Here is a 27608-nt window from a genome sequence, read left to right on the forward strand (position 1 = left end):
CTACTCCAATCCAGTCGCCTTTGCAAGGGCTAGAACCCGCCGTTTCGACCGGATCTCGGGAGCAGCGAGTGCTGAGTGCAGCCTGCCGCAGTGCAGCAGCACTCTGCAGCGCTATGGACCGCCCTTACCCACTCATCTCGAGCACTAGCTTCCTGCTTTTTGGGCTTTGCCCCTCCCCTTCATTTGCTTGCCAACTCCACAGACCACACGGGAAATGGTGGATCTGCAGGCCGCAGCAGCTGGATTTGCAACGGCGCCCCTCCTATCGGCGACGCCCACACAAGCCACCACGCAATGCCGGCGTGCGCCAGTGGGGACTTGAGTGAAGAAGGCCATGCGATGCCTGCAGGAGTGCGGAGTCGCGGTGTTCTCTGCACGCGGCCAGGGGGGGTGCCCGGTAGCGTACAGACTCGGACTTGAGAGGCGTCCTTGGAGTCCGTTTCCCATGCAGACACCACCCCACTCTGCTTCTGCACGACGGCAACTGGTGCATGCATAGGGGACTGGGACGCGAAGCACTGTTTGTCTGCATGCTCGATCCTGAATCCTTCGAGGGGAACCTTGCCCTAGTATGGCCATGCGCAGGAGCGGTCCAGCGGAGACTTAGCTCTGTCTAGCTGGTATGGTTGTCCATCACTAGTGAAGTACAGTATAGAACCTTACGGTGGATATCATTATTCACGTTATCCTTATCGGCGCTGGTGGGGCAGTCCTAACTCTGCGGTAACTCTGAGTACGCTGCGTATATTCCAGACTGGACGTGCTGCCCTCAATATCACGTGTCTAATGACTGATGCTGGGTGCGCGGCGAGCGCTGATTGGCTGCTTTCGTGCATCACTGTAGATGATTCGAGGTATACAGCAGCCCAGGTATGACTGACTGATTCATAAGCTGGTCTCGTTATTCAGTGCTGTATCTTCCACCTAGATATCCAATCCAGAGTAAATATGCCATTGCTGGTCAAACCAGCACGGCTCAAACGTGTCCACTCGAATGGTACTGATCTATGAATCGATCGTCGAGGACACAATCCCAGCTTGCCCCAGTCGTTGTCTCAAGTTCTCTTGCTGGCAGTCTCTGTGTAATGAGCTTATGACTGCCCTAGCCCTACGTACAGTATGTATCATATGTATACCTCGTTATATACCCGTATATACCCGGAGCATGACATGTCATCAACAGCCACCCGTGGACGACCTATCAGACACCAGGATCACATCCATCCCGACATGTTGAACCTATCCATGCAAAATGCCCAACATAAGCCCAACATATATAGGTATAGTGTCCGATAGCACTGCCGATCGATCCATGGCCACTTGCCTAGGACAGGGAGCCCAGCCTGATCATCCCTAGAGGATCAATTACCTCATCAGGCACATCCTTGCAGAGCAGGGCACCATGATCCTGCACACAATCCCGTGCACTCCCGTCTCGTTACAGAGTCCTCTCCGGAGGACGGAAAGCCAAGACCTCCGATGCGCTGAGGGCTTTAGACATGTACGTACTGCCAGCCGTCGGTTATGCACTTTGCATGTGGTGATCTACAGGATGGCACAGACGGATGGCTTGGGTCGGGTATGTACCGGATCAAGCAAACAAAATATGATGATAAGCACATATATATCAAGGTATATATTAACAGGTGATCTGGAACCTTGTACTCGGCAGGCCACAGCGGTAAATGTAATAATAATCCCGATACATGATCCAAAAGGTACCACCAGTCCCTTTCTTCCCGGAAGATATACCTAGGTATACAGGCAAGAACGCCTATAACAGTCACCCGGCCCAGGCCTTCCTGTAGTGCGCCCAGGCTAAATTCTGGTTTCTTCAGGAGAATCCCCGCTCATGTTTTGCCACATGCAACCCGGCTTGGCTGCTACAAGCGGGGTGGCGAGGAGGGATTGATTGGCCCGCGTGCACGCGGCATGCATGCTCGCCATGTGTCGGAAGTGACATGTCGCAGGTTCTCATCGCATTGCCCATATATGGAAAGCGTGGCATGGTTGCAAGGGGTGGGGAGGCAAAAAAATATATTTCTTGTCCATTCTGGTATTGTCCGACTGTAACTTGGACGTACTGATCATAACTTGCCATTCCTGTGAATGCATCTAGTTGAGCCCCGAGGTCACTATCGCAAACGAATAAAAGGATGCTATCAACTTGGCTACGCCGACTTGAGTACCCAAATTGGCTTTTTTTTTATGAGAACAAGTGACCTTAGGAGCATTCTAGATCCTTGATGATTGATATACCTAGAGCTGCTAGGTACTGAGAATTATGACCCCCGACGAGTATTAAATTTGCCATTTCGTCGACTTGTTAGATTCAGGTAAAACGACAGCAAACATAGTACTTCGGCAAAAACAAGGGGTAGTCCTCTCGGAGGGTAAAGAGATACAGAGTTGGACAATAAACCTAGAGGTCTCTTCAATGTTGCCCAGGTATGGGAAGTTCACAAAAGTTCATGAGTTCAGTCTGTTGGCATTCGTTACCCCAAAGTGCGGTTTGTCATGTCCGGTCCTCTCAAGGTTTTCTATCAAATTTAGATATTGTCAGCTATATAGCCGTGAACCAGTCTGGTAGGAATAACGATAAATATTATGCCGCGAAAATGGGGAAACACTCTTCTCCAGGCTGAAGAAAAAAGGGGGACTGGAACAATTCTTTGATTACCAGCAGCTGTCGGGAAAGCTAATGCTCTTGTTTGGCTGCACCAGCGGATATTAGAAACTTTGCAATATATGACGCCGACAAACGTCAAGTTGAACAAATATATTCTGCCATCGATCATATCCTCTTTTACCATCCATTACTGAAACACTCATTATGGATATATAACATGTTTATCACTCGATTCCACGCTATAAAGCCCACTTCTATATGTCATCGATAACCCTCGTCATGCAGATGCCACGAGAAATAGTGGCGATCATCTTTTCATTTCTCTCCCTTCCTGACCAAGTTTGCTTTTCACTGAGTTGCAAACATATTTTTGCCTATTTCTACTTGTTCCTCAAAGCACAGGGCATGCAACTCTCTCAGCTTCTCCCACCTGAAGAACGGCATATACTACGCCCCAGAACATGCGAGCGGCCAAGCGTACAGTTGCTTCGCCGACTTGAGAGTGATCGATGGAGATATTGTTGTGAGTGTTGGTATCTTCATCCACACTCTAGATGGCAGGCCCTACGCTCAGCCTGGAGGATTTATCATAGGTTAAACTACTTTGGTTCGGGTCTAGGTTCTCACCTCCTCCTCCGAAGAAGTTGCGATGCCTTGTATGCCGGCGAGGTCAATATCTGTCCCTGCTTGAGTATCACATTCCGTGATAAGATACACTTGATACAGACATGCAAAATTGCCCAAGAAACCAGGCATACCGGGCGCGAGTCCTACTACGACGGTGCTTTATATCATCCAGGCAGAGGTCTCGACAAGACGCAGAAATGGCTCTGGCACGAATGCGCATTTACCGGTCATCCTTTTGCAAACGTTCAAATTTACACTTCACTTTGGGTGGGAGACGCACCGTTCGACTTACACGTGCAAAATCGCTACAAGTTTGAGATGTCAAGGACGATTTTACCAAAATCACCTCCGGGCAAAGGATTGAGAGCTTGCAAGGGCATCAGAAACTGGCTTAGGTGCTTCTTTGATGAAGCTGGCTCGAGCTTTTTAGGCTGGGATGATAGCTACGGGTCCTGCATTCCAGTTGGAAGGCCACCCTCGTTTGAAGTATGTATCTACAGGAACCTGGGCCATGGCAACTGGCCCACCAAAGGCTGGGATCGCAATCGTTGCAAGTAACCGTATCCTTCTAACTCAAGAAATCGCTCTCAATGTGTATATCTCGTGGGACTCTAGCTTAGCCTCTATTATTTTGCTTGGCAGATGATAGCTTTCATTGTCTGGGAATATTGCCCTAACCCTCGAATTGGAAGACCTAAGGATGGATTGCCAATAAGTCCCCTCTGGAGGCATTGGCTCATGCACATTTGGTCGTACAAGACCTCTTTAATCCCAAAGGGATTTCAACCTTCCCGCCACCACTGTCCAAGCGAACCGCTCGAACCAGCCATCTCGATCACTTCCTCAAAACTGACTTCCACTCGAAACATCTGCCCTTCAGCGGTGCCATTTCCCCCGCCGACGGGCGTAACAAGACCCCATGTAACCAAGTTCTCCCAGGCCTCGCGTGCCACGTCTCGGCCCCAGACACGACCAGGCGTCGCAGCCGCACCTGACACCGAGGCAGACGTCTTGGCAGATGTGAGGAGTCGCACGTATTCGGCGTAAGCAGCTGGAAAGGATAGTGCAAGCGGAGCTAGGCTTTGAGGCTGGACCCCGTCATGACCCGGGTCAAAGAGAGCTGCGAGGCGTGTGGCAGCCACCATGAGAGCCAGTGGTAGCGACGAGGGACTCGAAGAGCCTGTGATGGATGTTGAAAATGGAAGCGGAGCGGGATCCGGGCAGGATAGGGGTTGAGAGGCGAAGCTCTTGGGAGTTGGGATCGGGAATGTAGGCTTATCAGCTGTGCGGGCGCTGAGATTAAGGTCGCTGATTGGGAGTAATGCGCTTGTGAGGAAGTCCTTGACGGATTTTGTCTGACTGTAGATCCGCTTGATGTGGAATTGGAAATCCTTGTCATCCCACAGGTGCTGCGACCTGTTAGAAATGGCCCAGCCGAGACTGATTTCTTCTTGTCAACGAGTACTTACCTTCAAGTATGTCTTCCATCCCTCAAGCAGGGTTTTCCAGGCGTTGCCCTCGAGAACTGTCTGCTCAGCACCAAGAGAAGCGGCGAGCTGCAAGACTTCATTATCATCAAGATCCAGGCTCGCTAGGCAGATTTCTGAAAACGTCTCAAGAGACCTGGGAAGAGGCACATAGACGTATCTGTGGCTGAATCGACTCTTGACTCGTTTCTCCAACATCTCAGTTACGTCAACTTTTGTGGTAAGCCCAATGACAGCAATGGGAGCTTTGCGTGCTTGGGCAATATCGAACAGATTATATAGCAAGGTCTGCCGCGGGTGAGTAGCAAAGAGATCGAATTCATCCAACATGATCACGATGGACTTGGCTGCAGTTACACCGTCTCCATTTGCCGATGCCCCGAACAGCTCTTCTGGGTGAGAGAGGAGGGCCAAAAGGGTTGCCATTGTATCCGCGTAGGAGTTGACCTTGGCAGTATCATCTTCCGTGTGCGTTTCGCGACCAAGCTGACGCCACATCTCTCGGAGAGCTAGGCGATCATCAGTGTGCAAGAAACCATTCAAGCGAACGACGTGGAAGTCATTGCCATGCTCCTTTGCAAGTGATGAGATGATTGACTCCACCATAGCTGTCTTTCCACTGCCGCGCGATCCAAGGAGAAGCAGTGAGTTGCCCTCGCCAACAGTGACCGTCTGCTCAATCAAGTGGTGGACCTTATTGTATTCGTTGTCGACCCCTTTGAGAGGAATGTGTCGCTTCCCAGATAGTTTCCGGAGCAAATAGTCTGTAAGAATGCGGACTTCGTCCTGCAAGCCGCCCTGACAAAGGGTTTGAAAACTCTGGGCATAATCTGGCAGCGGCTCAGTTACTTCGACGGTCTCCTGCACCTGCGGCTGGTTCTGATGAAGGTCCTGTTGAAGTTGTATCGCAACAAGATCATCCAGCCCATCATTATACTGCTCCGGCGAGAGAGATCGATCATCATTCGGATTTCCAGCCCGCGCACCATTCGACTTGGGTTTGGCAGTACTCCTGCGAGACCTAGTCCGCGACAATGAGGCACCCGGCTGAGGCGAGGTCTCGTCAATATCCATTTCGCCCTCGTCTACGGACTCCCGTTTTGGCTTTTGTGCACTTCGCGTTGCGCGGGCGCTACGTGGCGTGGCAGCCGCTCTCCGCGTCGAGGACGGTGTTGCGCCCTCGCCCTCGTACCGCTGGGGTGCTTTCCGTTGTCGTCCACTGGCTCGGACACCAGGCGTCTCCGGACCTTCAGTCTCCTGATGTAACCCATCGGGAACCTGCGCCCTTTGGCCTCGGGTGGGTCGACGCCGCGATGCTTGCTTTCGTGGTGCGCGATAGTCTTCGTCTTCGTCAGAGTCCGCGGCGGCCTCTGGCGATGAGGGCACCGAATAGATGTCATCGTCCTCGCTGTCCATTGCGATGTCGCCATCTTCATCCTGGCCAGGCTCTTCGGAGACCCTTCTCCGCTTGGATGCACGGGGATCTCTCATGGTCTTGTGTTTTGTCGGCTGCGCTGCGGACGGTTGAAGGAGGACGTCGGAGGGGATGAGGGTTCTTTCGGCAGATTCGAAATTGCGTCGCAGATTTCCAATCAGCTGGGTCGGTATAGTGCTTGCGACCACTATGCGAACAAATCGGAAGCTCGAGTCGTCCCAATTAGTGCCGAGGGCTAGCAATCATCTCGGCAGGGATTGTAATTGAGCAAGAGTAATGAGCAACAACGTGAGCGTGAGGGTTCCAATCGGAGAGAATCAATGAAGATTAGGATGCCGTACTACTCCATCTGATCCAACGGAGCTTCCGAGGCAGAAGTGACAGGTTCAATTGCGAGGGTCGGCGAGTTGTCAACGGTTCGGCAACAAATCGACCGCTCCAGATTTTCGCCTCAGGCTGCCACGCGTGACGCGAAATCAGGTGCTCGTGATTGCGTCTCAGCAGAAATGAACCTGTATAGCTTCATTCTCGACCGTTTTGTACGTGCTAAGTCTGGACTCCTGGTCTGTGTGAATTTCGAGGTTTAAGAAAAGAGATGTTGGAGGATGAGCATTGGCCTCGGCATGCTGGGTCTTTGCTTCAAAGCCTGAGCAGTATAAATCTCAAAATTAAAATAACGACTTGCTGTTACACTCACAAGCCTCTCGAAGATAACAATGGAAACCCTTGATCCGATCCGATCAATGTTATCGATCACGACGGCAACCCACGTCGGAGTTCCAGATCCGTGGGCGACGACAGCCGAGGTTCATTTGCGACTCGACCGAGCGTGGGGTACAGCTTGCGCGTAGCTGGAAAATCAACTTTTCTTCGCCATAGACAACTAGAGCGCAGCGCAGATCTTTTGAATTATCTGAGTTTTCTTCTAAGACTCACCTACACACCATGCCCGAGCTTGCAATCCGTCTCCCCTCACGGAAGCTGGACGAGTTCGAAGAGCTCGTCTACGAATATACGCATCGGATCGGCTGGGGAGATGCAGAAGTGAGTCCTGTCTACATCTACTGTGCAAACTAGCAACATCGTGCAGTCTATGGCCAAAGTATATGAAAAAAACAAAACTAACGTGGCATTCCTTGCCAGCGCTGGGACATCGACGCGCGCAGCTGCAACCTCCGCTTTGAATCCGCAACTCGCAGCCCTACAGCCAAGGTCTCCTTCCTGATCACCATCACCCCAGCACTAAGCAACTACATGGGGAACCTACATGGCGGCTGCGCTGCGACTCTGATCGATGTTCTGTCGACGACCATTTTGCTCGGGGTCTCGGAGCCTGGCAAGTTTGCGATGGGCGGCGTGAGTCGCAACCTCAAAGTGACCTATTTGCGCCCAGTGCCGGAGAGTTCGGAAGCACGGATTGTCTGCGAGGTGATCCATGTTGGGAAGCGGTTGGCACTTCTCCGGGCTGAAATCCAAAAGGCTGAGAGTGGGGATGTGTGTGTGGTTGGGGAGCATGAGAAGGCGAATACTGATCCGCAGGTGACCCAGCGGATTTAGGTGAGTGGGATGCTGGACATCTTTTGGGGGCCCTCTGCTGTATATAGATATCGTTTCGCTTGCTCATATACCTTGTCCCATTGACGGTCCTCATCCTACGAAGGTCTGAGATAGAGATGACACAGACAATGCATCGATGAATGAAAGAGACAGGTATATTTGCGCTTGCTACAACCCCCCCCCCGGATCGACCCGATAGATCAACAGGCGTTCAGGAAGTGGGAAACAAAGAACACAGAGCACCAAACATGTCCAAAGGAAATAGAGTCAACCTTGCATCTAAACGAGGATAGATTATTCAATTGACCGCGTGCGTACCATCCCTCTACTCCTGAGCGAGTTGCTGGTCCTCCCGGAGACCCTCGACAACCAGCTCCTCGCCGGTGGCACGGCGGTACATGTCCCGCACGTCGGCTAGTACGTCTGGTGAGTAACATGCTTATTACAAAGCTGGATTGGAAAGGCTTACTAGTTGTGGTCTCGAAGTGAGATGTGGCGTCGTAGCTCTTGGAGATGAAGATGTTGTCGTTCTCACCGTTCTCCAGAGGCTCGTAGATGGGGATCGGAGGACCCATGAACTTCTCCTCAATCTCGCCCAGGCGCTCAAAGCCAGGCTCAAGCTCCAAGTGGTGGTTGGCATCCTTCTCGGCAATAGTCGAGACGATGGCGATGTAATAGCCCTTGGGGCAGACGTTGTGAGCGGACGAGACCATTGCGATGTAGACGTCTACGAATGTCAGTATTGAGGGCCATGGGGTACACGCATTGAAAGTCTGGTACTCACCGTGCTTACGTCCAACCTGGGACTGAGGGATGATCAGCTGCAAAGAGTCACTGCCATCGGTCTTGTCGATGGGGTGCTTCAAGATGCAGATCGCCTTCAGCAGGTACCCAGAGACCTTGACCTTGCCGGGAAAGTAGGATGGGTCGGCAATGATCTTCTTCGTCTTGGTCTCAAACTTCATGGTCACAGACTGGTCGTGCGGGTCCTTCATGGTGGCCTTGATACCGGTGGCCTTGCTGCCCTCGTAGAGAACCTCGTCGACATCGGTGTTCAGCATGTACGTACCACCGTAGATAGCCGACAGACGGGCGAAGCCCTGTGGTAGCTCACCCAAACCGTAGAGAGGGTAAATGTACGGGGACTTGCCGTAGCGGGCCATGGAGTTGACATAAAGGCGAATACGGTTGATAGTCTCAACGGCCATGCCGGGCGTGGTGTGGTACTCGTCTGATGGGAACAGAGCCATGGAGTGGCCCACGAAATCACGGGTGTTCTCCTCGAGGCCAAACTTGTCATAGACCTCCTTCATAGTGCAAGAATTGACGTTTAGACCTAAATCTCAAGTTAGCAACCGGTTCCTATCATTGCCGGAGAAGTACACCGATAACACACCCTGGTGGGTCGAAGGGTCGTCCTCCTTGAACTCGCCAACCCACTCCAGGAACTTCTTGGCCCTTCTCTTCTCAAAGAGGCCCATTAGAGAAGAACGCAGAGCCTCGCCAGCATCCGAGGGCACCTTGGCCACGGTCGCCTTGGGACCCTTGCCTTGCTGGACATAGCTGCCAGCGATCTGCTTGAACTCCAGGTATCTTGTCACATCGGTGGAAACCAGAATGTTTGTCAACTCGCCGTTGGCCATCAGGAGTTTCGGGACAAGATCGATATTCCAGTCGTTGACCCTCCCATACTTCTTCCAAGGCTCCTCGCCGGGCTTGACGTTGCCGTACTTCTTGAACAACTGCGGGGGAGATTAGTCGAGAGCCCATGCCATCAAGGTCAACAGATATGAAGACGTACTGTTTCAATGTTGACGGAGGCCGCCTCTCTGAAGCCATTGTTAGCTAGTCTGGATTTGGGTGACGTTGGATGAAGCTTCGCTGGCTACGACGTACCCTCCGTAGTGGTCATTGCGATCGATATGAAGGACCTTGTTGCCCTTGACACTAAGGACACTTCAAGAAGCAAAATTGGTCAGATCTGGAATAGAATCATTTTGAGAAACGGTTGCGATAGCTACTTACCCGGACAGGACACATTCGGTCAAGCCTAGAGAGCATGGTTAGTTGTTGGGGCGCTGTAGAATGGCGGGGTAGCAACGCACCAGTGCCAAGCACCACGACGTCGTACTCGGGCGCAATCTCATCCATGATGGATATAGTGAAGGGAGGATATCACAGGCGAGATAGATACAAAGGGGAAGGGATATGCCGGGAGGGGGAAGTGGAAAGAGGAAGAAGTTCTCCTGGTATCTTGTCCCCGCGGATCAACGAAGCGGTAAGGCGACTATTTGACGGGTCCGCCACTAGTGAGCGACCTCCGTGACCACAAACAGCATAGTCGGGATTTCCCATGGCGAGCTACCCCTTAATCACTGGAGCTGCCCACGGTGCATCTATAATTTCACTCCTACTTCCCTGCAATTGCCCCTGGAAAGAACATGCATAGCTGCCTGGATTTGCCTGAAGAACCACAGACTATGGTAGACCTCACTTTAGGGAATAGGTAATCATTTCTTGGAACTATCGCGACATTGATAATTTACATGCAAGAGACAATCAAAGGATGGCTACAGAGGCCGATAATGTCCGCCAGAAAGTGCCTCAGGCTCGAGATCATTGCTGAGGCTGGGGCTTGACCTCAGTCTCCACGTCCATCTCAGGTTCCATGAAGTCCTCCCTCTCCGGCTGCTGTATCTCTTCCGGGCGGATACCCTTCGCGTACAAACGATTTGCTTCTTCCCAGGCGTACCAGCGTTCACGCAGCACATGCTTGATACCCTTCTGTGTGACGGTGATCTGAACCAGATGAATAGTATGTTAGCAAACTCTGAACATAGAAAGTATGTAATGTTCCTTGAGACAAAATAAATCAAGATATGCAAATGGCCATTTGGTATAACCCCAGATCAGGTCTGCACGGTAGCTTTGACGGGATCTTGGATCACCTTTGGTGGCAGCATGGACTGCATATCAAGGTTGTGTCAAGGTACATCCAGATGGACCGAACTCACCGCATGATCCCTCTCACCGGCCTCATGGTCACCGTATCCAGCCTTCAGCCGTTGCCGCTCCATGTTTGATGTGGCAATCCGGTTGCGCTCCTTGACACAAACCCACCACAATTTGTGAAGATCGTCCCAGCTCTTGTCGCGCAGTTCTTGAATCGCCCATGGACGGCCTGTGGTTTGTATGATGAGCCTAGATCAGCAACATGCAAAGTCGAAGAATATTGTCACGCTTCACTTACCAAAATCCATATCGAACTCCGGGGTGCTTAGTGGTGCGCGTGTTGGAGGGAAGAAAGCCCAGAGCCCGTGATCCGGGGTTTTACTGCGGGCCTTCATCTCTGCAGGAGAAACAGGCTTGGGCAACGGGTAGTGTGCTGCGCTCAGCTTGAATCTAGGACCAGTGCGGTGAATGGCCGACACGCCACGGTTTCGGTTCAGGTCGCGTCCACCACGGGCGGCGGCAGCAGATGTGGTCGAGAAGCTCGAGGACTGGGGAGGTCGGATCATTGCGAAATGTAGTGATGGCGCCAGATAGGCAGGAGGCAATTCAGCCAGGGCAGAGGCCCCATGCTGAACCAGACGGGCAATGGCTGGCCGATGCATGATGGTGCTGTCGTCTGAGTAGGGAGACAGCGATGGCTCGTTTTTTCGGCCACGACGGGCGGTCGGTCACGTGTGCGTCAAGCGCTAATGGGAGATTCTGGGCGCTCACTCTTCGCCTTGTCCATCGTGACGCGACTGAGATACACTCTAGATTCTTATCCTTATTCACAGCCTGGATTATCAATTCCTCTTCTAAAAACTGCCAAGCATCCTTACTACGACCAGCAGCGCCCGATCCCAAGCACCTCGAGTCTTGACCTGTGCACCTCCACCCACTTCCGCGCGTCTAAGCCGCCCAATCGAGTCACTCCACTTCCCGGCGGAGCAGCGCCGCATCAAGTCCAGAGGCTTCGAGTGGTGGATTCCTAGCTCTCCGCAAATCTCTCCTGGGTTGATATTCGATCGAGCTTTGATCTTGACCAACATCCGAGAACCTCTGCGAGGTCACTCTTCACCTTGTCAACGACGGTGCAATTATGAACAGGCCAGGTTCGTCAGTCTCTGCATTACCCTCCGAGTCTGCTGCCCCCCGCCACAATGGAAAGCCCTGGAATTCAAGCGGCCTTTTTCTGCTGGGGCAGGCTGGGAGTATCGGCCTCCATACCTCCGGTCTGGAGGTTGACAATATGTCATACTTCAATGGCGGTCGTACTGCAGATAGCTCCCCCATTTGCGACCGAGTCATTTTTCCCAGCGAGGATCAGTGGACACATACTTTTCCGGCTTAAAACACGGGCACTTTGATTTAGGACAGTGAATATCATACTGACTCCTTGCTCTCTTGTCTTAGGACCGGGCCCGCAGCCGCTACGAGGCATGTCCGGATTCCCCGCGCAACAGCAAGCACAAGCCCAGGCTCGAAATGCGACATTGGCCTCCGCACGATTGCCAAACGGAAAATTAGGTACAAGCAATTCTACTCGTCGGGGTTGAGACATTGGTTCCGAAGAGATGGCCGGATGCTAATTATTCGGGGTTGACAATCCAGGTGGCGCAGCAAATTGGAACTTCAACCTCCCCGTTAGCGGAACATCCACCCTACAAATCAACCAGCAGCGCAGCATGGGAACTATGGGAAGCTTCGCGCAAAGTCTGGGCGGTTCTCAACCGGCGACACCGCTAGATCTCTCGTAAGTCCAGCCTTGCGGATCGACTTCCACATGCTTTCATGTTCCTTGTGCCGCTTTCCGAATGGTTCGAGTGCAAAGATGCCGCGGACTGACTGTGATGATATCTTCTAGAGAATTCCCCTCCCTTTCAGGCGCATCCCAGCAATTGCAATCTCAGAATCCGGGTCAGCTCGTGTGGGCCAACGCAAGCCAGCGCGCTGCGCAACACACACCTGTTCAGCGACAACAACATCCTCCAACGTCGCAACCCCCTTCTCGAACCTCACAAACTCAACTGCACCCCGTCCAGCAACAGTCACAGCCCCCTCACGATGACATGTTCCCTTCTGGTGCCCAATTTGCCAATCGACTTGACGATTTCAGGAATGGCGGGCAGGGTATTAGCAGCCAGCTAGGAGCAGGCAGTCAGCCGCAGACGGGCAACATCGACGAGTTTCCTCCTCTGGGTCGGAATGCCACGGCCGAGTTGGGCCAGGACCGCCGAACATCCTTGATGCAGAATGCGGCTTTCGGAAGTTACAACTCTGGTATGATGGGCGCGCTGCCTAGTGTGGAGATGACCTAAAATGTGAGCGGAAAGACTGATCATTGAATTTAGGGATTGGGACCTCGCGGTCGCCTGTCAATCAGGGGCCTAATGGGGTTTTGGGACAAGAGAAAGATGTAGGTAGATCGGCGATCGTCCTCGAGGCCCCGCACTCACCGACACCGCAGGACTTGAACAACACCCTGATGTCGGGTCAACGCAACTTCAGCGACCCTCAACAATTGCAGCAACGGCAGCAACAAGCTGCTGAAGGGCAAGATGCTTCCGCCCAAAGTGCGGAGCAACCGCCTCTCACACAGATGAGTGAGCTTGACCGATTCGGACTGGCCGGTCTCTTGCGCATGATCCATAGCGAGAGCCCCGACGTGGCCAGTCTTGCCGTTGGGCAGGATTTGATGACTCTTGGTTTGGACTTGAATCAACCTGAGTATGCGCCCATTTTTGTTGTTCGTTCCATCATTGTCCGCTAATGGCCCCCTACTCTCTAGACCCCTCCATACCTCGTTCGCGTCACCCTTTGTATCATCAATGTCCGCGGTGCCTCTGGAGCAAGACTTTTCTCTGCCGTCTTGCTACAGCGTCGCCAATATTCAGCCACTTCAATCGCGGATCCCTGGATTCAGCGATGAGACCCTTTTCTACGTCTTCTACAGCATGCCGCGGGACATAATGCAGGAGCTGGTTGCGGAGGAGTTGATGGGTCGCAAATGGCGGTATCACAAGCTCGAGCGGTGCTGGTTGACTCGTGACGAGACATATCCGGGCCCGGTCGACGTGGAACGCGGCGTCAGTGAGCGCGGCGTATATCTCCTTTGGGATCCTAATACCTGGAAGAAAATTCGGGTATGTCTTCCGTGGACTTCCTGCTTGATGAGCCGACACGCTAACTTCATATCTTGTAGCGCGAGTTTATTCTCCGATACGAGGACCTGGACAACCGACTGGACCCCAATCGGGGCCTGAGCCGTCCGGTCGGCCCGGCGCACCACGCTTCATGAGTTGACGTTGGTGAGGCCCAATAAAGGAGTGATGGACACTAACTCAGTTGATCAGCAACGGCGTTTGGTATCGGTCTCTAATGTTGCTCAATGGGTGGCCGATAGCACAGTGCCGTCCGGAACGCGGGCGCTTTGATTTATCGGGAAACTATGTGGGCTATGTGGGAACCCAAGAGATGATCTTGCAAGCAAATGGGCCATGATGATGCCACCGGAATTTCTTGCCAATTATGTCTTGTAAACTTTACGATCTTGTTCAACAGATCTACATGCACAATCACGCTTTGAAGCAATGTGTAACGAAGTTCCTATCTACTAGCCCTAATATTCATACAACTCATAGACTCCGCAGCGCGATCAGCAGCTTGCTCAGATGTGAACGGGTTTGCGTGCCGTGGAGAGAATCGCCGTCCACTCCATAGGCACCTGTCCCTCCTTGCCATAGGTGTCTTCCAGATACTTTTCCAGCGCTGGGCGGACATTGCCACTGCTCTTTTCTCGCTGATCCTCGGTCCAGAAGTGCTTGGCCACCATGGGAATCATGATCATGGTCATTTCCACCAATTCAGCCACGGAGAGCGAGATGCTTTTGGTGATGACCATCGCATGGATGTCCTCGAGACCACGGTGTCTAAGCTGGGATTCGATCCAGCGCGGTGAGTTCCATTCTCCATTGCCAAGAGTAGTGAGAAACTCCTCCGTGGTAGGCCACGGTAGGTTGTCCGGATGAGTTTCTATCGCTCTTTTGATGACTGGGACCCAGCCAGCTGGTGATAAGTATTAGTATGTATTTCTATCATATAGCTCCTGAAGAGACATGTGAGGCGACGATGACTTACGCTGGATCCAGGTAGAGAAGGCTAAAGTCCCACCAGGCTGTAGAATACGCCAGCTCTCTAGTAACAACACAAGTCAGGACACGTTTAGCTTTCAGAGGTAAAGCAGGAAGAACCGAGTGAACTTACCATCGAGGGCAGTGAGAGCCCGAGGAAGTGCCATATACGCTAGAAGGATAACAGCTGAGGTTAGCAGAGCTCAGAAACTGAGAGCTATCATCCTTACCAAAAGAAGTGATGACATGCGAGTAATGTCCCGTCGGCAGTTTCGTCTCCTGGGCATCCACCTGCTTTATCTCGGCATTGAGCCAGGCTTCGCTGCTCATTCGACGCCTGGTGTACTCAAGCATGCCCTCAGAAATGTCACCACAGGTCAGCTTCCACGATTGCTTGACCTTTTCATCCAGCTCATGGTGGAGGATGCTGGAAACAACCCCGGTGCCGCATGCGTTGTCCAGCACCACCAGCGGCTTGTCGGGATTGAGCTTGGGATTTGCAATCAGACCACTCTGTTCCAGTAGAGCCTTCGCAAATTTTCCAGTGATCTTCTCGCCAGTCTTGTAGTTGTTGACGAACGCCTCGTTCCGGAACAGGTTCTCCCAGTCGTGTAGAGGAGTCATTTGCGGCATATTTTTGAAGAATCGGGCCGATGCGATATATGACAGTGAGTAACAAGGTGACTTGAGAATCATGAATAGCAGTAGATTGGAACATTTTGTACTCGTCGGAATGAGTCTTCTTATAGTAGTCCCTGACCTTCACTCGTGGCTGGATCTCGATATAGAGAGGAGTGGTGGAAAGTATCCGACAATGTCTCCGAGCTGTGGGCACAATAGAGAGTGAGATTTCCAAAAAGGGAAAAAGCACGCCCTATTTAGGTTTAGGATCTGGCGCCATGACAAATAAATGGCCAACAAGGTGGCTCGCTGGGTCAGCTTAGCACGGGCTGGTGCAAAGTGCCAGAGTAGGTTATTTTTGGCGCTTGGATGGCGGTGACTTTCAAGTAGAAAGTTGCCGAGGGCGACGCTGCAACCCAACACAATACATGCCTGTCGCCACGATTCACTTCTCCTCTGCAGGACCTATTAACAAACCAGCTAAGTGATTTATAAGAAGATTTCCAGTTGACATTACCATGTTTGATCATATCCAACCTTGGGACTAGATGACTGACCACCACAGCAGATATGGTTCCATACTCTCCATACAAAGTGAAGGGTAGGAGCATGGTGTTCAGGTTTTCGTCTAGCACTGTCCTCAACAGGCACATTTTTGATCCTTGCATCTTTTCACCGATACTCTTCCTTATCTGGTAAGCCGTAAATTATACAATACTAAACTAGCACTTCATCGAATGTATAGTTGGAGAGCTCCACGTGACGTATATATATATACGATTACATCATCCATTCAGCGCTAGTACAAAATGGGCAATCCATAAACACCTGATTTGCGGCAAAACAACGGATCGCGCCCCTCTTCACCTCTTTCGATTTCGATGTACTCCGCCCGCGAGCCGACTCGCCAGTCGCAACCATGAGGATCACTGAGATTGTGATTGACGTGAGTCACAAAAAATTAGCCTTTCCGCGATCCCTTGAGTTAACATTTGAGTTCCAGGGCTTCAAATCCTACGCCGTGCGTACGGTGATCTCAGGATGGTGCGCAACCCTCTCTCCTCCAGCAGGAACATCAGCGAAGAGGCGACCACAATCAACATATACTAACCTGATATGGCAGGGATGAATCGTTCAATTCGATTACCGGTCTGAACGGTAGCGGTAAATCCAACATCCTCGATGCCATTTGCTTTGTTCTCGGTATCACGAACATGAGCACCGTCCGAGCACAAAACCTTCAAGACTTGATCTACAAACGCGGTCAAGCCGGCGTCACCAAGGCAAGTGTGACCATTGTCTTCGACAATCGCGACACATCGAAGTCACCGATCGGATTTGAAGAATACGCGAATATTTCCGTCACTCGACAAATTGTGCTGGGCGGCACCAGCAAATACCTGATCAATGGCCACCGCGCGCAACAACAAACGGTTCAGAATCTCTTCCAGAGCGTCCAACTGAACATCAACAACCCGAACTTCCTTATTATGCAAGGTCGCATTACGAAGGTCTTGAACATGAAAGCGGTGGAAATCCTGTCGATGATCGAGGAGGCTGCGGGCACACGAATGTTCGAGGATCGGCGAGAGAAGGCCATTAAGACAATGGGGAAGAAAGAATTGAAACTGCGCGAAATCGAAGGACTCCTCAAAGAGGAGATCGAACCTAAGCTCGAGAAGCTTCGATCCGAGAAGCGTGCGTTCCTCGACTTTCAACAAACACAGAATGATTTGGAGCGATTAACTCGACTGGTCGTTGCCCATGACTATGTGCGCGGCGGCGAGCGCCTGCGAGTCGCAGGCGAGGAGTGCGACAACAAACGAAACAAGGTCCAGTCATTGGAGGAGAATGCAGACAAGCTCAAGAGTGAGATTGCGCACTTGGAAGAAGATGTGAAACGCGTTCGTGCAGCTCGCGACAAGGAACTCCGAAAAGGCGGCAAGTTCCAAGGCCTTGAAGACGAGGTTAAAAACCACTCCCACGAGCTGGTACGGTTGACGACAGTCTTTGACCTGAAGAATGCCAGCATAGATGAGGAGAAGGAGAAGCGCAAAGCCGTCCAAAAGACTGTCAGCGACCTGGAGAAGGCACTGAAAGAGAAGAAGAAGGTCTATGATAAGCTGCAAGCTCAGTATGATGCTGCCAAGGCTGAGTTTGATGCGCAAAATGTCGAGGTCGAGCAAAAGGAGGAACTGCTTCAGACATTGCAGACTGGTGTTGCCTCGAAGGAAGGTCAGGAGAGCGGTTATCAGGGACAGCTACAAGACGCCCGAAATCGCGCCAGCAATGCAGCCACAGAGCAAGAGCAAGCGAAACTCAAGATTGCCCACCTGGAGAAGAGAATTAAGGAGGAGGAACCGCGCGCCAAGAAGGCTAAGGAGCAAAACTCCGGTCTGCTGCGAGATCTGGAAGGTCTGAAGTCGCAAGCTAAGAAGCTGGAGTCGGAACTCACTAGGCTTGGCTTCGAGCCTGGCAAGGAAGAGCAGATCTACCAAGAACAGTCTGGACTCCAGCGCGATATTCGTGATCTTCGCCAACGAGCTGATGGCCTCCGAAGGAAGGTGGCAAATATCGATTTCAACTACACTGACCCTCACCCCAACTTCGATCGGTCAAAGGTGAAGGGCCTGGTTGCACAGCTCTTTACTCTGAACAAGGATCAAGTTCCAGCTGCCACAGCTCTTGAGATCTGCGCAGGCGGCCGCTTGTACAATGTGGTGGTTGACAGCGCTGAGACGGGTACCCAGTTGCTTCAGAATGGAAAATTGCGCAAGCGTGTGACGATCATTCCTTTGAACAAAATATCAGCCTTCAAGGCTTCTGCCGAGAAGATCGGAGCTGCCCAGAAGATCGCACCTGGAAAGGTTGACCTTGCTCTATCTCTCATCGGGTACGACGACGAAGTACTTGCAGCTATGAATTACGTTTTTGGCAACACCCTAATCAGTCAAGACGCGGATACGGCCAAAAAGGTCACTTTCGATCCATCTGTTCGAATGAAGAGTGTGACACTAGATGGCGATGTTTATGATCCTTCTGGTACGCTCTCTGGAGGAAGTTCTCCCAACTCCAGTGGTATGCTCGTTACCCTACAAAAGCTCAATGAAATCACCAAAGAGCTCAGAAGCAAGGAACGCCAGCTTGCTATCTTGGAAGACAACATGAACAAAGAGAAGAAGAAACTTGATGCAGTCCGCTCTATCAAGCAGGATTTGGATCTGAAGACCCACGAGATCAAACTTACCGAGGAGCAGATTAACAGTAACTCATCCTCATCGGTACGTATCTGTCGCTTCTGTCTCCATATGCAGACACTAATTTATGATAGATCATTCATGCGGTCGAGGAGATGAAGGCAAACATTGAGCAGCTGAAGAAAGACATTGCCGACGCAAAGACACGTCAAACCGAAGCATCCAAGGATATCAAGCGAATCGAGAAGGATATGAGCGAATTCAGCAACAACAAGGACAGCAAGCTGGCAGAATTGCAGACTTCCCTCGATAATCTGAAGAAAAACCTCAGCAAGAACTCTGCCTCGGTCAAGGAGCTCCAGAAGGAATTGCAAGCATCCCGTCTTGACTCAGAGCAGGTTGGTAGCGATCTTTCGGCGGCTGAGGAACAGTTGGCCGAGTCAGAAAATACATTGAATGCTCAGGTCGAGGAAATTGACTCTCTGAAGCGAAAGCAGGCTCGCCTCAAAGTAAGCTTAGCGTTAACACTGGTTATTGAGCCCCAGAACTGACAATCACAGGATGCCCACGATATTGCCCAAGCCCAACTTGAAGACGAAAGAGCCAAGTTGACAGGCTTTGACGAGGAATTGCGAGAACTAGAAGAGGCAATCCACTCAAAGTCTTCGCAGATCACAGAAGAAGGCTTGGAAATGCAAAAGTTGGGCCATCAACTCGAGAAGCTGCAAAAGGATCAGCATACTGCTGCCCAGGCTGTCTCTCATATGGAGCAAGAGCATGAGTGGATCGCCGATGAAAAGGAGCAGTTTGGTCGTCCGAACACCCCTTACCACTATCAGAACCAGAATATCGCCGAATGCAAGTCGACGTTGCGCAACTTGACCGAGCGGTCTCAGGGCATGAAGAAGAAAATCAATCCGAAGGTCATGAATATGATCGACAGTGTTGAGAAGAAGGAGGCTGCCCTCAAGAACATGATGAGAACGGTCATTCGTGATAAGAGCAAGATCGAAGAGACTATCATCAACCTAAATGAATACAAGAAAGAAGCCCTTCACAAGACCTGGATCAAGGTCAACGGCGACTTCGGACAAATTTTCAATGAGCTCCTCCCAGGCAGCTTTGCTAAACTTGACCCTCCCGAGGGCAAGGATATCACTGATGGGCTTGAGGTCAAGGTATCTCTTGGCAAGGTTTGGAAGCAGAGCTTGACGGAGCTGAGTGGTGGACAACGGTATGTTTCTCACTGTTGTTCTTGTTTTCCTAATTCCAGTTTGCTAATTCATTATCTCAAGATCTCTTATCGCTTTGTCCCTGATTATGGCCCTCTTGCAATTCAAGCCCGCGCCCATGTACATTCTGGACGAGGTTGACGCTGCGCTAGATCTGTCCCATACCCAGAACATTGGACGGCTGATCAAGACCCGCTTCAAAGGGTCCCAGTTCATCGTGGTGTCTTTGAAGGATGGCATGTTCCAGAATGCCAACCGCATCTTCCGCACACGGTTCAGTGAAGGCACCAGTATTGTCCAAGCATTAACACCTGCGGACGTGAAATGAATGCAATTAGCCACGCTCTTTCACTTTGTTTCATCATTTTGCGCTTGGTTCGTTGGTCATTTCGAGTGCAAAGCCTTGTTCCTGCAGGCTATCGGTATGCGGCAGCTGGTGTTGGCGGTTGTTTTGATTTGGGTTCTGGGATGGGATATTGGTTCATGATCTATGCATGATGAAGGTTTTTGTGCTACACGAAATTCAAGTCCTTCCAGGGGTGATGATTCTGAACAATTCATGTGTATTCTTTCTCTTCGATCTTCGTCCGAGTCGTAACCATGTGTAGTAGAATGTCTCGGAAACAACGCATTCACCGAGTATTGGAGTTATTAAGAAGTCAGGGGCCTCGTCGCATCAAAGAAATTCCTTGCAGTTGTTACGAGTCTATTTATACTGCCCTGGTCCATTTGTCTCCAATCGTCACTTCCTATACTTCTGGAAACCATTGGGGGTCCCAACAGTGTCTCGGGCACGTGCAGTCAACCCTCTCCGAGCCGGGACTCCGTCAACGACGCCACATCTTGCGTCTGCTACACCGAACTTCCGAGCGCCCGATCCCTCCAGGTACCCGACACACACGCGCTGCTCTCGGCCTCCTTGTCGTTTGCTCCGGTCGCATTGCGATCTTTTCTAAGGTCCATCCCACACGACCTCCTACCCAACCCGGAACCGTTCCGCCTGCGTCATCACAACCTTGAAGCCCGAGTCAACCTAACTATCGGCGCATATCGCCCACGGCACAATGCACGACGATGAGCCATCGCTCAATATCCCCTCTCTTCTCACGCTAGCGGTTGTGTCATTCTTCGTTATACGATGGTTCTTCAACCGTGACGAGAGCCCTTCTGCCAGCGGTCGGCCCCGCGGTCGTGGGAATGCTGTTGACCCAGCCCAAGTGGAGCAGATCTCGCAGATGTTCCCCCAGCTGAGCACTCGCGATATTATGTGGGATCTCCAGCGCAACGGCGGCAGTGTCGCGGCCACGACAGAACGCATCTTGACCGGGCGGGGTCTGGAAACGGTACGTACCGCGTTGCTGCCGCGGTGTTATTCACTGCTCTGCTACTTGGACATCCTATCGGGAAGAACTATTACATTTGGTATCATGCTGACTTGTGCATCTTTCTAGCCTCCCCCGTCATTCCAGCCCCAGGTTGCAATTCCCTCTACGAATACCCCAACTACGCGCGTCGCTTCTACGTCCATGTCCAAGCCGGATGGCCAGGACTTGATATCTCGGTATAACTTGAGCGATAAGATTGCATGTGACACTACAGACTCGACTACGGCATCTTCTTCGAAAAGCTCTTGGTCTCAGAACAAAGACGAGCGACAGCGTCTGCTGCAGAAGCGGAGAGACGAGATGATCCTCGCCGCGCGGCGAAAGATGATGGAGAAGAAATAAGCAGATGTCTCTTCAATAAGTCCAGTGTCCAGCCTTCGTTGAATTCGACTTTGTGCGTACTATTTTCTATATTTGGACGAGGACGGCGGCAGGACCCCCCAGGACGAATGTTGATGCGCAGGACGACTCCCACTCATTCCTGATCCCGCCAGTGGTGCTGTTCCCTTGCTTCTTTTATTTTGGTATTAGAGCGCTCGCATGCTATACGGTGTTAGGAAAATTGGAACAGCCTTGGCTTGTCACCGCTGGTTTTCATCAGATCAGGAAAAGCCGGGTATATGTCTATATACATGAATATCGTTGAAGGGGGCATTTGTCTGCGTAATGTATCCACCTGAACGCCAAAAGGAAATCGAAACCGCCAATGAGATCCTGCCTCCATGCAAACTATAATTCCATGTAGTCTTCCTCGTCGTCATCCTGCGTCCCATCATAGCCACCATTGGCACGCTGCTCAGCCAGTTGTTCGCGTCGGGCTTGTTCTTTGGAGGCACCGATTTTCCTTCGAAGTTAGGTTAGCAATGGAGGCCTTGCAAGAATCAGAATCCACCAGATTCACCACCTACCGAAGATTATCCACCACACCTGCCAGGAAGCCACGTTCTTCGCCCATCTCCATTGCACCGACACCTGTCAAGGCGACTCCGCCACCGCCAGTTGCTGCTGCATCTAGCACATCCACGCCGGACCGCATTTTAGCCATGCGCACCTCACGCAAGTCTTTCAATAAGCGCCGGACCTGATCCGGATCCACAAGATCATCACTCGCTGCATCAAGGAGCATATTTCCAACCTCGACCCAATGGAAGGGCAGCGCGGGCATATCTCGCGACGAGATGGTGGTCTGTGCTATATTTTGCGGCAAAAATGGAGGCGACGCATAGTATCTATTTCCGTCCGGTGTATATTGTGGCCGGGCAGTAGCCTCAACTCCGTGATCGCGAACACTGGGCTGGCCCGGTAGCGGAGGTGGTGGCGAGAAGGCATTCTTATAGTCTTGGTGCTGAGACTCGACTTCGAGGATGAGGCTGAGGGCTTCGGGGTGTAGCCATGCGGGAGGCATGATATTGGCACGACGTTGGCGTTTGAGGAGCAGCGCAAGCCAGAGCGGAAGGGAGGCGCGCCTTGGAGGGACAAGAGGTTCGACGGGGCCCTATATGCGTCAATTTGCGTTTTCTTGATACGAGAGAGGCGCATGAATGCTTACCCCTAGTAGTTCTAGCCCCTCGAGCCGCTGGCGAGGTACAATGGTCACCATCTCCATCTCCGCCAGAAAGGCGATCTCCGAGGGCGTGATGCCCCGCGGAAGAGGGAAAGCCATTGTGGCGTCACTTCGGGCAGAGAGACAGGATAGCAATTCGCAAGAAAGCCGTCGGTGTTCCTGTGTGTCCTGGATTAATTCGCCATGATGCGGTTGGTATGAGACTTAAACGTCCAAATCGAACATTCGAATATCGAATCGCGTGCCGTCAATTGCCAAATGGGGGTGTTTGGCGTGTTTGCATATGGAGCTTCATACCCACCTGGTCTTTTTCGCGCAACTTTCTCTTGTCTTGCTTAGACTCTCCTTGATTCCCTCTCTTGGGTCTGGGTCATCATGAGTTCTGCGTTCGAGTCCGATTTCAGTCGCGCGGCGCGCTATGCCGTCCCATTCGCCCTGCTCCTGATCCCCCTCTGGAGGACTCAAGTCATCGCCGAAGTCCCCGAGCCATACCTCGACGAAGTCTTCCACGTCCCTCAGGCCCAAGCTTACTGGTCTCACAAATGGACCCAATGGGATCCGAAAATAACCACTCCTCCAGGCCTGTATCTGTGGTCATATCTTCTCTGCGCTGCCTTGCTTGCCCTCCGCGGCTCTCCGACACAGCTGGACACCGAAACTCTGCGCACGACCAATGTTGCGACTACCTCGGTCTTCCTTCCGTGGAGGCTTCAGACGCTCTCAGATGCTGTGCATAAGGTGCGGAATACCCGGCCTTTGGGTGCCTACCTCAGTCATAGTGTTTTGAATATCTGTCTGTTCCCGCCGCTATTTTTCTTTTCCGGTCTTTACTATACCGACATCCTTGCCCTATTGGTGGTGGTTGAGGCATACAATTGGGATCTGAAGCGGGCGTCCAGAAGTGGCTATGCTTTCCTCTCCACGCTGGGCTTCCTCGTGTTTGGTTTGGCTGCGCTGGTCTGCCGGCAAACAAATATCTTCTGGGTGTCGGTGTTTCTGGGCGGTCTGCAAGTCGTTCGCAAAATCCGCCAGTCCTCTAAGTTGTGTGAACCGTCGGGATATAGTTCAATTGTCAAGTGCGGTCTGCAAAATGAGCTTTATGATCCTCTTGTCTCACAGGCTTCTCTGGATGGTATGTTAATACCTGGGTGATCTACCGCTTTGCGACACTAATCAATCAGTGCAGACTATTTAAAAACTGCTATATCTCTAGCAACTGCAGCTCTCAAGAGGCCATTCTCTACTATGACATCTGTTATTCCTCACATCCTCGTTCTCGGCCTTTTTGGTGCATTTGTTCTATGGAATGATGGCGTGGTCCTCGGTAAGTCTTCCCGTTCGAGCAGTGGAATTTCGATCAAATAAGCATGCTGACAATAATACATGGAAATAGGACACAAGGAGTTCCATACTGCTGGTGTGCACTTGGCGCAGATGCTCTACATCTGGCCTTATTTCGCCTTCTTCTCCTGGCCGCTGCTCATTGTTCCTATCATCAACATTGTTATTCCAAGGAATTTGTTGCCCAAGTATATCAATTACGGATTACCCGAGAAGCAGAAAAAGCTCCCAGGAATCTTGGCAGCTTTTGTTGTTCTGCCCATCATGCTTGGTGTCGTTCATTTCAACACGATCGTGCACCCGTTCACTCTGGCTGACAACAGGCACTACGTCTTCTACGTGTTCCGCCTCTTGCTTGGAATTCACCCAGGAGTCAAATATGCTGCTGTTTTGATCTACTTTCTCTGTGGGTGGGCTGTTATCTCCAGTTTTGGATGGACTACTCTGCAGGCGCCGCCCCAACTGCGTCAGGTGGCCCCTCCTGGGAAGCCCGCATCTCCTGCTTCCCCCAAGCCCCCATCCAGGGAGCAACCAAAGGAGAATCGGAAGACTCTCCGGGCAAACCGGAAGGTTGCCTCCAAGAAGGAAGAGCCCAAACAGAAAAAGCCTGAGCCCATCTCATTCGAAGCGTATGCCAGAATTCAACAGCATATCATTCAGCGGCAGAGCGAGCAACCACAACCGGCGCGGGTCAGCTTCGTTCTTGTCTGGCTCACTGCAACCTCCTTGTCCCTGGTGACGGCACCGCTTGTCGAACCACGATACTTCATAATTCCGTGGGTGATGTGGCGTCTACACTTGCCGCCACTGCCGACCCTTGCGGCATTCCGACAACAGCGGCCCCAAAATGAGGATGAAAGAGCCCGCGCAGATGCGGCCACTAACTTCCCGAAGTTCTTAGAGAGCGTGTGGTTCTTGTTTATCAATTTGGTGACAGGATACATGTTCCTGTATAAGGGCTTTGAATGGCCCCAGGAGCCCGGCAAGATCCAGAGGTTCATGTGGTGATTACCACGTCGTTGAATTTGTCTCTTCTAGAGAGAACTATTGTACATTTCTGTAATACTTGTATTTTATTGAAGAATAGACATTTGCTCTACTAATCATGTGTTTCGTGGTCAGAACGAGAGTAGATGTTGAAATCGGCAGATCGAGCGCGGGCGGTGTTTGGCGATATATGCACAACCCGCCGAACCTACTCTATCACTACCTGACCTCACCCCAAATCCCATCTCCACATTAATCAATCGCTCCGAATGACATTGAGACCATTTCCACTGTGCCGTCCTTCACTGATAATCCGACAGGCCCATCATCGGCTGCCATCAAACAGCAATTTCCAGCCATTCAATCACATCGGCTCCTCCATTTCATCCAAGCTGTTTAGTATCGAGGCTTGCAACCCACCTCATTCCATGATGGAGCGCCCTGCCAAGAGGGCAAGAGTCTCCCCGGACTCAATCCGAGCAAAGGACAGTAATCGAAGCACAGCCTCTGCATCCCTGGCTTCTCTGCACCGCTCAGTCACCCCACCACCACGGACTCGCTCTCGGCAGCCACTAGCACTTGATTTAGCATGTCCTGAGCTTCCAAATGATCACATCAAAGGCCGGAGGGATGGGGTAGCTCCGACCGAAGCTCCCAAGGCTCCTAGGATTATATCCTCCCCGTTCCAACTCACCCATATCCATGACCTTCCATCTCAAAGGGGGCACAATGTCGACACCGTGAAACTGCGTGATATCTTGGGTGACCCGATGATCCGAGAATGCTGGCAATTCAATTACCTCTTCGATGTGGACTTTTTGATGGCCCATTTCGACGAGGATGTTCGGAGCCTCGTGCAGGTCAAGGTTGTGCATGGATCTTGGGAAAGGGAGAGTGCGAATAAGGTTCGGGTGGATGTGAGTACTTTGCTATTCTCACTTCTCGCTCGTCACTCAATCTATGTGCCATCCCATCCAACCTGGGGTCTCAGTTTCCACTTTGAGTTGGGTTAAGGATAGAAAATGACGTTATCTAGGAAGCGTGCAGTCGACACCCAAATGTGGAGGCTATCGTGGCATATATGCCTGAACGGTTTGGCACGCATCATTCGAAGATGATGATACTTCTTCGACATGATGATCTAGCTCAGTAAGTGCTAGACATTGCTAATGATGTTCAGAATTTGTTGCTGATGACACTAGAATCGTCATCCACACGGCAAACATGATCCACCAGGACTGGGCAAATATGACCCAAGCTGTGTGGCGATCTCCACTGTTACCCTTGCAGAAAGCAGGTGCCTCCTCATCTCAGACGCATTCAGCTATAGGTACGGGAACACGGTTTAAGAGAGACCTGCTCTCGTATCTAAAAGCGTATGGGGCGAAGAAAACCGGTGCACTAGTCCAACAGCTGAATCGTTATGACTTTGGGGAGATCCGTGCAGCACTAGTTGCGAGTGTGCCATCAAAGCAAAAGTATAACAGTCTAGACTCAGACAAAAGCACCTTATGGGGCTGGCCGGCCCTGAGAGACCTTATTAGTCGTGTGCCAATTCTTCAGCCCGAAGGGGAGAAAGGCGACAGCAATCAAACCAAGAAGCCTCATATCGTGATACAGGTGCGGTTATTCACTTGATTAGTTGCGCAAGATGTCCCTGACAAGTTTTAGATCTCCTCGGTAGCCTCCCTCGGCCAAACAGACAAGTGGTTGAACGATGTCTTCTTCAATTCACTTGCCCCAAAATCAACACATCCTCGACCAAAATACTCAATCATCTTCCCCACACCCGATGAGATCCGCCGTTCTCTCGACGGCTACATGTCGGGCGGATCTATTCATATGAAGATCCAGAGTGCACCGCAACAAAAACAGTTACAGTACCTGCGTCCTCACCTATGCCATTGGGCCGGAGACGGACCATCCGACCCGAAATTGCTTGATCTGTCTGATGACCCGCTTGTCAAGCGCGAGGCAGGTCGTGGTCGTGCCGCACCTCATATCAAAACCTATATCCGATACTCGGATGCAGGTAGTATGGACATTATTGACTGGGCGATGGTCACATCAGCAAACCTGTCCACGCAGGCATGGGGCGCAGCAACCAATGCCAGTGACGAAGTGAGGATCTCCAGCTGGGAGATAGGGGTAGTCGTCTGGCCTGAGTTGTTCACAGATGATTTTGTTCCTGGGCGTTCTGCTTCAGCGAGCCCGGAATGTCCACCCGTATTGATGGTGCCCTGCTTCCAGCGGGATAAACCGGCCACTCTTCCAGAGTCTCTGACCGAATATGAACCCGACACTGTGGTCGGTTTGCGCATGCCATACGATCTTCCTCTGGTTCCGTACAGTGCTGCGGACGAACCGTGGTGTGCAACGGCCACACACGATATTCCCGACTGGCGAGGGCGGACCTGGATCTGAC

General features: G+C 51.7%; 12 protein-coding genes across 12 annotated transcripts; 6 read left to right on the forward strand and 6 right to left on the reverse strand.

Moving 5' to 3' along the window:
* Nucleotides 1–497, reverse strand: N7459_009076 (uncharacterized protein; the record flags this gene model as incomplete). Its single annotated transcript, XM_056948244.1, has 2 exons — nt 1–82; nt 205–497. The coding sequence occupies 2 exons, from the start codon at nt 495–497 to the stop codon at nt 1–3; spliced, it is 375 nt and encodes a 124-aa protein (XP_056795469.1).
* Nucleotides 498–4038: 3541 nt separating this feature from the next.
* On the reverse strand, nt 4039–6234 carry N7459_009077 (origin recognition complex subunit 4; the record flags this gene model as incomplete). Its single annotated transcript, XM_056948245.1, has 2 exons — nt 4039–4665; nt 4726–6234. 2 exons carry the CDS (start codon nt 6232–6234, stop codon nt 4039–4041), a joined length of 2136 nt encoding a protein of 711 aa, XP_056795470.1.
* An 889-nt stretch (nt 6235–7123) lies between these two features.
* N7459_009078 (PaaI family thioesterase) lies at nt 7124–7735 on the forward strand (the record flags this gene model as incomplete). The annotated part of the gene is made up of 2 exons (XM_056948246.1): nt 7124–7222; nt 7322–7735. The coding sequence occupies 2 exons, from the start codon at nt 7124–7126 to the stop codon at nt 7733–7735; spliced, it is 513 nt and encodes a 170-aa protein (XP_056795471.1).
* A 325-nt stretch (nt 7736–8060) lies between these two features.
* Nucleotides 8061–9886, reverse strand: N7459_009079 (secretory pathway gdp dissociation inhibitor; the record flags this gene model as incomplete). Its single annotated transcript, XM_056948247.1, has 8 exons — nt 8061–8149; nt 8205–8462; nt 8520–9071; nt 9132–9477; nt 9537–9564; nt 9632–9691; nt 9761–9785; nt 9841–9886. The coding sequence occupies 8 exons, from the start codon at nt 9884–9886 to the stop codon at nt 8061–8063; spliced, it is 1404 nt and encodes a 467-aa protein (XP_056795472.1).
* Nucleotides 9887–10351: 465 nt separating this feature from the next.
* Nucleotides 10352–11349, reverse strand: mrpl4 (mitochondrial 54S ribosomal protein uL29m; the record flags this gene model as incomplete). Its single annotated transcript, XM_056948248.1, has 3 exons — nt 10352–10534; nt 10750–10916; nt 10986–11349. 3 exons carry the CDS (start codon nt 11347–11349, stop codon nt 10352–10354), a joined length of 714 nt encoding a protein of 237 aa, XP_056795473.1.
* An 816-nt stretch (nt 11350–12165) lies between these two features.
* On the forward strand, nt 12166–14024 carry N7459_009081 (NOT2/NOT3/NOT5 family protein; the record flags this gene model as incomplete). Its single annotated transcript, XM_056948249.1, has 6 exons — nt 12166–12253; nt 12338–12479; nt 12591–13006; nt 13078–13453; nt 13515–13869; nt 13929–14024. 6 exons carry the CDS (start codon nt 12166–12168, stop codon nt 14022–14024), a joined length of 1473 nt encoding a protein of 490 aa, XP_056795474.1.
* Nucleotides 14025–14393: 369 nt separating this feature from the next.
* On the reverse strand, nt 14394–15480 carry gtmA (gliotoxin thiomethyltransferase; the record flags this gene model as incomplete). Its single annotated transcript, XM_056948250.1, has 4 exons — nt 14394–14791; nt 14864–14920; nt 14990–15028; nt 15087–15480. 4 exons carry the CDS (start codon nt 15478–15480, stop codon nt 14394–14396), a joined length of 888 nt encoding a protein of 295 aa, XP_056795475.1.
* A 916-nt stretch (nt 15481–16396) lies between these two features.
* Nucleotides 16397–20234, forward strand: N7459_009083 (condensin subunit SMC2; the record flags this gene model as incomplete). Its single annotated transcript, XM_056948251.1, has 6 exons — nt 16397–16423; nt 16481–16521; nt 16601–18758; nt 18809–19183; nt 19235–19908; nt 19970–20234. 6 exons carry the CDS (start codon nt 16397–16399, stop codon nt 20232–20234), a joined length of 3540 nt encoding a protein of 1179 aa, XP_056795476.1.
* A 736-nt stretch (nt 20235–20970) lies between these two features.
* N7459_009084 (CUE domain-containing protein) lies at nt 20971–21633 on the forward strand (the record flags this gene model as incomplete). The annotated part of the gene is made up of 2 exons (XM_056948252.1): nt 20971–21249; nt 21358–21633. The coding sequence occupies 2 exons, from the start codon at nt 20971–20973 to the stop codon at nt 21631–21633; spliced, it is 555 nt and encodes a 184-aa protein (XP_056795477.1).
* Nucleotides 21634–22020: 387 nt separating this feature from the next.
* On the reverse strand, nt 22021–22954 carry psf2 (DNA replication protein PSF2; the record flags this gene model as incomplete). Its single annotated transcript, XM_056948253.1, has 3 exons — nt 22021–22135; nt 22200–22786; nt 22841–22954. 3 exons carry the CDS (start codon nt 22952–22954, stop codon nt 22021–22023), a joined length of 816 nt encoding a protein of 271 aa, XP_056795478.1.
* A 276-nt stretch (nt 22955–23230) lies between these two features.
* Nucleotides 23231–25204, forward strand: alg10 (dolichyl-P-Glc:Glc(2)Man(9)GlcNAc(2)-PP-dolichol alpha-1,2- glucosyltransferase; the record flags this gene model as incomplete). Its single annotated transcript, XM_056948254.1, has 3 exons — nt 23231–23987; nt 24042–24179; nt 24249–25204. 3 exons carry the CDS (start codon nt 23231–23233, stop codon nt 25202–25204), a joined length of 1851 nt encoding a protein of 616 aa, XP_056795479.1.
* Nucleotides 25205–25614: 410 nt separating this feature from the next.
* N7459_009087 (tyrosyl-DNA phosphodiesterase 1) lies at nt 25615–27607 on the forward strand (the record flags this gene model as incomplete). The annotated part of the gene is made up of 4 exons (XM_056948255.1): nt 25615–26100; nt 26220–26332; nt 26386–26803; nt 26855–27607. The coding sequence occupies 4 exons, from the start codon at nt 25615–25617 to the stop codon at nt 27605–27607; spliced, it is 1770 nt and encodes a 589-aa protein (XP_056795480.1).
* Between the last annotated feature and the right edge of the window lies 1 nt (nt 27608).

The sequence above is a fragment of the Penicillium hispanicum genome (genome assembly GCF_028827665.1).
Source record: "Penicillium hispanicum strain IBT 35686 chromosome Unknown utg000008l_segment0_segment0, whole genome shotgun sequence".
In the NCBI taxonomy this organism is placed as follows: domain Eukaryota; kingdom Fungi; phylum Ascomycota; class Eurotiomycetes; order Eurotiales; family Aspergillaceae; genus Penicillium; species Penicillium hispanicum.